The sequence below is a fragment of the Sesamum indicum genome, linkage group LG12 (assembly GCF_000512975.1).
Source record: "Sesamum indicum cultivar Zhongzhi No. 13 linkage group LG12, S_indicum_v1.0, whole genome shotgun sequence".
Lineage (NCBI taxonomy): Eukaryota > Viridiplantae > Streptophyta > Magnoliopsida > Lamiales > Pedaliaceae > Sesamum > Sesamum indicum.
The window spans coordinates 5,851,663-5,860,389 of NC_026156.1; the positions used below are offsets into that span (position 1 = coordinate 5,851,663).

At 36.8% G+C, this 8,727-nt stretch overlaps 2 protein-coding genes across 4 annotated transcripts in view; one reads left to right on the forward strand and one right to left on the reverse strand.

Annotated features, from left to right (window-relative positions):
- LOC105175841 (AP2-like ethylene-responsive transcription factor At2g41710) overlaps window positions 1-864 on the reverse strand; it is a 3,381-nt gene extending 2,517 nt beyond the window's left edge. The window contains exons 1-3 of one of the 3 annotated variants that reach the window (XM_011098449.2): window positions 500-864; window positions 193-275; window positions 18-26 (exon numbers count right to left, since the gene is read on the reverse strand). In XM_011098449.2, coding sequence (XP_011096751.1) covers window positions 18-26; window positions 193-275; window positions 500-723 — 316 coding nt within the window. In that variant the 5' untranslated portion in view covers window positions 724-864. The remainder of the gene's footprint in view (window positions 1-17; window positions 27-192; window positions 276-499) is intronic. The other 2 variants (XM_011098447.2, XM_011098446.2) reach the window with 2 other exon arrangements.
- Window positions 3,354-7,367, forward strand: LOC105175842 (delta(24)-sterol reductase). The gene is made up of 3 exons (XM_011098450.2): window positions 3,354-3,499; window positions 5,286-6,550; window positions 6,649-7,367. Exons 2-3 carry the CDS (start codon window positions 5,303-5,305, stop codon window positions 7,090-7,092), a joined length of 1,692 nt encoding a protein of 563 aa, XP_011096752.1. The 5' UTR covers window positions 3,354-3,499; window positions 5,286-5,302; the 3' UTR covers window positions 7,093-7,367.

Here is an 8,727-nt window from a genome sequence, read left to right on the forward strand (position 1 = left end):
ACATAAAAATTACTTACCCAAGTAAACTGCCCACATCGACCAGGCACCAATACACAATTTCGCAGCAACGAGAGAAGGGAAACATGAGATAGATAAGATCCTCGGTTTTACAAAATTGAAACTCCAATTAGCACCAACTATATAGAGTCCGTGCAGAAGGGAGAAGAAGATTAAGAAAAAGAAAATTTTCACCTTGCTTTCCCTTCTTATTTTGGTTTTGGTTCCAGGTACTTTTATCCCAAAGATGTGCTTCATAACGACCAGTCCATCGATGCCTACTCTCGTGGAAACAGAAGCACAATAAAAAAGTTAGATGTCAGTAACAGCACAATACAAGAGTGACGGAGATTATGCTTTCAAGCAGGTTAACAGTGTTACGTCAGATGTTAATTCAATCAGTGTACAAATAAAACCATCTACCATGACGATAAACAATTCCAGCACTTGAAAGAATCAGGTACAAGCAAGACACATCACATGTTTGACGGTTACTATATACCTGGTAACACCTCGATAAATGGAGCTGCGCTTGCCGGCCGTGCAAGGGGGCATTTTACTGATGCGCTCTTTCGCCGTGCATCCTCTCTCTTTCTTAGCTTTCTTCAACCCTCTATAGAGCAAAAGCTGATCACTTCCCAACGGCGGCGGCGGCGGCGCTTCAGAACTTTCTCCACCGCCTGTCTCTTCAGGTTTGGCGGCATGGTCCGAGGAAGAGGAAGCCATGACTTGTTCAATTCTACCTTTGCTGCAGAGAGAAAATTGAAACTAATCGTTGGAGAGACAAAAAGAGGGTGCGAGTGCGGACTGGAGTGGTTTGATTTTTGCACCGTACGGGGAAATCTACAGGGGAAGGAGGAGAATCTTAAAATGACGGAAATATCCTGGCAATATTTTGGTAATTTGTCGGGGTTGAAAAAGGTTGAGGGTGGGTTCTGCGGAAAAACCATAGGAATCCTTACCAACGGCTACGAGGACAAATAAGGGCATTCTTGTCCTTTCGGCCGTTTTGAAACTGTTGTTGATGAGGAGACCGACCACGTGGTGCTCCATAATCAAAACACCTCTCTACTGGAATTTCATCATCATCAGGATCAGGTTTTTATACGGACTGGGCGAGCCCACATTACATCCAACGGCCCAAAAGAAAAGGGATTCTGCTCAGCCCATTTATGCAGGCTAACCCAAAATGCTATAACCTGCTTAGATGGTTGAACACTGATTGTTATGTCATTTGCCATCACATCAATCACTTATCATTTTGATTTTGAAATCCTCCGAAAGCGCACATGTTTACAAATCCTAATCCGTAATTTTGATCGTGACCAAACGCCATGATATTGATATATCTTTTAAATTGTTGCAGACACTTCAAAATTCAAATAATTGGAGAGAGAACGGGAGGAAAAAATCTAATGAAATTTGATGGGGTTGATATATTAATGTTTGCTTGTAAACCGACACTCAAGTGCATAGATGTGGTGTGTGATTTAGGTGGCCTGAGCCTCAGTGTGCCTCAATCTCTACATTATATTACTATATATGATGTGTGGATACGAATAACAGTAATACAAAAAAAATAAATAAATAATTATAATACAACATAATAGTTATACGACTATATAACACATGTTTTAATTTTTTTTTATAAAATTAAAATATATAATATGAAAAGTATCAAAATACAATATTTTATATGATAAGTGAGTTTGAAAGATAAGTGGTTTTTTTTTTTAATTCTAAAATTATAAAAAAAAAAATTCAAATTGTTGGAGATGTTGTTTGACATGTCTGGAACTATGTCCTTTTCTTTTTATTAATATTATTTTTGAATAGGTGTTTGAATCGTACTTGTGTCTATATCACATCAAATAATTTTTTGTAATGTTTGTGCATACATTGTAAATTATTATAATGGACAAGGGTTACCATTTCCATAAAGAAAAATGCATGATGGGTGAGGGAGTGGGACACTTAATGATTTTTTTATGTGATTATATAAAATATAAAAATAGTGAAAAAAAAAGTATATTAAATGAATGATATTATTAGAGAGTGTTGGTGCCAACTTCCAACCATACTATCTATGGCGGTGTAGTTTATGAGTGAAATTGGGAAATTAATTCATCAAATAGTATCAACCTATTCTATCCATATACATTATGAATGAATGTACCTATTTGTCTGCTTTTATGTGATTAATTAATTAAAATATAAAAATGAAATCAGTTAGTGACTATTGGTACTCACCTATTCCATCTATACCCATTATTATGAATGTGCACTTAATTCCACTTTTAACTATCGGTACCAACCTACTCCATCTAATATACGCACAATTTGAACGCATGTCAAGTCAACCCAAACGCAAAGAAAAAAGTTGTCCATTTTTATTTCATGAATTGTAATTTCTGTGTAATTAGTTAATAATATAATTTCAAGATTCTCAGGAAATAATTATTACAAAGGGGATTCCAGTTAGATTCGGTCTGTGATAAATATAATCTTAAATTAATTTCAAATCAAAATTTAAATTTTATTAAAAAGGGACAAAATTATTACCACTACATTATGATTAATTTATTTAATCACGTAATGATAATCAGCACAATAGTTGAATATTATTAGTTTATTCCGTGACAGATGCGGAAAAGAAGGAATATAAAAATGAGGTACGCGCTGCAAAGATCTGAATGATTATTGATTACCATAAAGCCCCCTTTCTTTTCTATTTAAAGAGATTAATTACTATATTAAAAGTTAATCACCCAATTAATATTTTGAAAGTGGAGTTGGATCTAGTCACGTGCAGATGCTGCGGACAGCACGTGATCGCCAGCAATGTCCGCGAATCGTGGTGGGATCCATCTTCGAGATTTTTGTTGCTATGCATTCTCTCTCTCTCTCTCTCAAATTATTTGAAATACTTCAAAAATTTACCAAACAAGTATATTGTATAAATGAGAGTAAAATAATGTGAATTTAATTTGGTAAATATCAATTATAGCCCCTCAAGATTAGAAAATTTTCTAAAAGTTGCCACTGAATAAAGAAGAAATTAAATTGCGAGAGATATGCAATTATAGAAGAAAATATATTAGCCTAGAAATTGATAAGTTATGATAGTTTTATTAATCAAATTTAATAATTAAATAAGTTTCAATAAATAAAAAAAAAAGTTTAAAAAGTGAAATATGTATCTCACTTTGTAGGGGCAAAGTAAATTTAATCAAATGTAAATAAAAGAAATATATTTAAAATAAAATGTAGAGAATCTTGAAAATTAAATTAAATATCCAAATAAAATTATATATTGCAAGGGATCTGATCTCACCTAACCCTGATTATTTGTCTAATCAGATATTGAATCCAGACAGCCATAGGCCTTAAAATTGATTAATTCCCTAAATAACCTTTTCCAAGTATATCTTCGGTTTCCGCACGCCTTATAGATATTTAGCAGCTGCTCATTCAGTCACTATACAGTCGCTCTCAGCCTCAGGTACTCTCTCTCTCTCTCTCTCAATCCTTATCGAATTTCCGGTAATTTTCCGTTCTTCTTGTCTGATGTTTTTTCTACATTATTGGATGCGGGGTTGGACTTGAGGTTCGATATTGAAAACTTGTGCTATAACTGGACAATGATGTTTCGTTACTAACAAAAGTCGATTCTGTGTTTGCTTTTCCCCTCCCCTCCCTTCCCCTCTGGAAACGCCTTAGGTTTCTATTTGTTAGCCAACCATTTTATAGATCTGGTTAAATTTGGATTCTGCGTTGCTGATTTGAAGTAATGCTTCTTCTTGTATGTTTTGGGTTGCAGTTACTGTTGTAGATCTAGATATTACCTGAACTAGTCTCTGCTTCAATTTTAAGTACTCTGGGTGCTGGATTTAAAAGGCTAAAGGTTTCCAAAAAATGAAGTTGGACCACTTGAATTTCTATGTAGGAGTTGTTTGCAAAACGACATGCATAAAGGCCTGGCGTCCATCCAGGGAAACCATGGATGTAGTTTCTTGTGGGTGATCAAATATCGTGATTGTACCGATAATTACGAGTTTCTGTCACTCGCAACTATACCATTTTTCAGTTTAGAATGGGAATGTTAAAATTCACCATCACGGGCTTGTCTTTTAGCGTGCATGATTTGTGACAACCATTACTTTTTAACTTTTGTTTTGAGTAACTAACCCAAAATATCATCCTTTACTTGTGCACATTGTGCCCTTTTAAGACAGGGAACGGAAAAATGAAGTTATAAAAGACAAACTAAAATGCAAGGGCATGCAAGTCCTTTTTTTTTTTTCGGCAAGATCAAGTCAAGCTCCTAGTTGTGCCTCAGTGGTTCAACCACTTTATCTGGCACAGCAATGTTGCAAAAACTAACCCCAGGCTGCAATAATTTGCTTAAGAATTTTTTATTTTTTGGTAAACACTTGCAAGGTTATTTTCGATCGACGGACCAGGGACTTAAATCAAGGTGAAAAAATTGATCATTATGTTTGGTTTTATTTTTGGAGTGTTTTATTTTGTGTTTTAGAGATAGAGAGAGAAAATAGAGATAAATAAGTGTGTGTTGTAGATAGAGTATGTTTGGATTTGTTTTTAAAGGTAATTTAAAATATTTTAAAATAAGTGGTGTATGTTTGTTGTTGGGATTTGAGAGACAAAAATTACTGTTTATCGTCAAATCATGTCTCTTTTATATATTTTCTATGTATAAATATGTATATATATAAATATTGTATGGTTAATATTGTATTTTTTGGAAACAAAAATTACTGTTCATTGTCAAATCATGTTTCTTTTATATTATATTTATATATATAAGTGTGTATATATCTATTACATATAAAAAGTTCAAAAATAAAAAAACGCACAATCAATGTGTGAAAACAAAGAGACAAACATTGGGTATGTTTTATCTTGTCTCGGAAATTATTCGAAAATGAAACCAAACATAGTGGATAGTTTTTGTACAATGTTATTTTCATTGCAATCTGAATCAATAGTGGAAGCATGTTATGCTGTTAACTTGTACATGCCTAATAGTAGACTGTATATGAACTTGCCCATTATGAAACATAATTTCATTAGCCGTTTGTTTCCATTATAACTAATTATGGGGTCATTAAGGACAGCATCAAATAAACTCTGTGTATGACTGAAACATAAGGCTTAATTTTCCCAACCGTTGTTGGCCTATCATGTTACTCATTAAACCGCATACACTGGCTTACATGTGAATCTGGCCAACCATTTAATATAAATATTTGTTTGAATGACTGCAGCAATCTTCATTTTCATAATGTCGGATCTTGAGGCCCCCCTACGCCCCAAGAGGAAGAAGGTTTGGGTGGACTACTTTGTCCAGTTCCGATGGATAATTGTTATCTTTGTTGTTCTTCCAATCTCCTTCACACTCTACTTCCTCACATATCTTGGGGATGTGAAATCCGAATGCAAATCATTCAAGCAGCGTCAGAAGGAACATGATGAAAATGTCAAGAAGGTCGTGAAACGCCTCAAGGAGAGGAACCCGAAGAAGGATGGTCTTGTCTGCACAGCCCGGAAGCCCTGGATTGCTGTTGGAATGCGTAATGTGGACTATAAGCGTGCTCGACATTTTGAGGTTGACCTTTCTGCCTTTAGAAATGTTTTGGACATTGACAAGGAGAGAATGATCGCCAGAGTGGAGCCTCTGGTAAATATGGGTCAGATTTCAAGGGTTACTGTTCCGATGAATCTGTCCCTTGCAGTTGTTGCCGAGCTTGATGATCTGACTGTTGGTGGTCTGATCAATGGCTATGGTATTGAAGGAAGCTCCCATCTTTACGGTCTGTTTTCGGATACTGTCGTGGCTTATGAAATTGTTTTGGCTGACGGACAGGTGGTTAGAGCTACAAAGGACAATGAATACTCTGACCTTTTCTATGCTATCCCCTGGTCTCAGGGGACACTGGGACTACTTGTTGCAGCTGAGATTAAGCTTATACCTGTCAAGGAATACATGAAGCTCACATATAAGCCTGTAGTGGGTAATCTTAAGGAGCTAGCACAAGGATACATGGATTCGTTTGCACCAAGGGATGGAGATCAGGACAACCCTAACAAGGTTCCAGACTTTGTTGAGACCATGATTTACTCCCCTACTGAAGCTGTCTGCATGACCGGAGTTTATGCTTCTAAAGAAGAAGCCAAAATGAAGGGAAATAAAATCAATAATGTTGGATGGTGGTTCAAACCCTGGTTTTACCAGCATGCACAAACAGCACTGAAGAAGGGGGAGTTTGTAGAGTATATCCCCACCAGAGAATATTACCACAGGCATACAAGGTGCTTGTACTGGGAGGGAAAGCTCATCCTTCCATTTGCTGATCAATGGTGGTTCAGGTTTCTTCTTGGATGGATGATGCCACCCAAGGTCTCTCTTCTTAAGGCAACTCAAGGTGAAGCCATTAGGAATTATTACCATGAGATGCACGTCATTCAGGATATGCTTGTTCCACTTTACAAGGTTGGAGATGCTCTGGAGTGGGTCCACAGAGAGATGGAGGTATGTTGCTAATTTTTCCTATCTTAAGACAACACAACAGTATTTGTGTTATCATTGCAGCCCATTTTTCAGAATATTAACAGTTCAATGTTCTCTAGGTCTATCCTATCTGGCTCTGCCCACACAGGCTATATAAACTCCCAGTCAAAACCATGGTGTATCCGGAACCAGGATTTGAGCAACACCACAGACAGGGCGATACACACTATGCTCAGATGTATACTGATGTTGGAGTCTACTATGCTCCTGGACCCGTCTTGAGGGGTGAGGTATTCGATGGCTCTGAGGCGGTTCGTAAAATGGAGAACTGGTTGATTGAAAACCACGGGTTCCAGCCACAGTATGCCGTGTCTGAGCTCAATGAGAAGAACTTCTGGAGAATGTTTGATGCTGATCTTTACGAGCATTGCAGACGCAAGTACGGAGCTGTTGGTACCTTCATGAGCGTGTATTATAAATCGAAGAAAGGTAGGAAGACCGAGAAGGAGGTTCAGGAAGCTGAGCAGGCTATTCTTGAGACTCCAGATGCAGAAGCTGCTTAAGGGATGTTGGTACTTCTGGAATATGTTAAGAGTGTTCTCGATGGTTTTTGTAGGATTATTGTCCGTCTTTTTCTGCTTTTCTGAGTTTTCCAGTATTTTCTATGCTCAGCTTATGTATTAAGATTTGTAGTTTGCTCATTTGAACCGTTGACTTCTACTTTTGGACCATGAAGTATCTGTACCATCTCACCGCCCCTTTCCCTCTCTTATTGTCGTTAAGTTGTCATGCAGGCTCTCCTAATTGGAACGATAACTGGTTCTTTTTTTGGACTTCATCTGGATGATTAAGCACCTGCTACTGTAAAATTTCATGCTGCAGTTGTTCTGTTGAGGCTGCTACTCTGTCCTCAGGTAACGGCCCATATTATGATGTCTGCCGAGGTGTAAGAACTGATTGTAGGCAGGTTATAGTGCTCGTAATTAGGTGTGTTATCTGTGTACACTGTGGGGTATGATTGAATCAGATTTCAACGCCTAACAAATCTTCCGAGTGTCCTATGAATCGTTGCAAAAGTTTTGATCACCTGACAAATAGAATCACAAGACCTAGACCGAACTCCAAATCAGATGTGAATATGAGAATGCCATTTAAAATGGAAAATTTCAACATGACAACCTGAAAACCTGGAAGGGTGTGCGAGATGATGGGTTTGATTTAGTACTTTTGGGACTGCGGTTGTCGAAAGATGTGCTGATATAAAATTAAAGAAAAAAAAAGATGTGCTGATATCACTGTGATTGACGTATTACAAATAAAGGCTGAATTGCATTTTTGGGCCTTCTTGTAGCTATTGGGCCCGTGATGTCCAATGTATTCGTGACGGGCCGCCTCGGGACATCCCCAACCTGTTCGGACCAAATGTTGAAGAACATCACTGCGCCCATACACCTTCACCTTCATCAAAAGTGGGACCAAGTCGAAAATCTCTGGACTGGACGAGAACTTATTTATACAAAATTTTCTAACTCTTTTTAATAAATTTGATCGAGTTTACACTAATTTTATTATAAGTACAATACAATTATTATATAATTAATATATTATTTTAAAAAATAACTAATTACATAATAATTGTATTGCAATTGTTTTGTAATTAATCTAATTCGGACATACATATTTTGAGTAAAAAACATTTCACCTAATCCTCGTCATGATTTTTCATAAATACTGTTTTGTCAAAGTCTGACCACTCAAATGTAGGTAAAGTAGTGAGACACAATGGAGGCAAAATTACTACACTAATAATGTAATAATCACTTAGAATGAGGCGGCGTGAACTCGAATAGCTTTGCAGATTCCATACTCGAGCAAGAAAATACTTCTCCAGATTTTAATGGACAGTTGTCGAGAGGCTATTGGCTGCTAGAAAGTGAACGTTAAGCCTACCGTTAGAGAACTTGCTTTTCGAAATTTCCACGTTCTTCCAATCATCCTTTATTAACGAAGAAGTTCCTGTCCAGAGAGGCAGATTCTCGCGCTTTCCCCTTATTTATTAAAACCTCAATCTTTCTCTTCTTACAAAAAACACACGCGCGCACATATACTAAGTATTAAGAGAGAGAAGAGTTGATCTTAGAGATGGGGATGGTAATAGTACTATCTTTGCCTTTCATTCTTTTTTCTTTTCTTCTTGG

Coding starts and splice junctions, on each gene's coding strand:
- LOC105175842 (XM_011098450.2), top strand. CDS start 5,303: ATGTCGGATCTTGAGGCCCCCCTACGCCCCAAGAGGAAGAAGGTTTGG. Junction 6,551..6,648: donor GGGTCCACAGAGAGATGGAG/GTATGTTGCTAA, acceptor AATGTTCTCTAG/GTCTATCCTATCTGGCTCTG.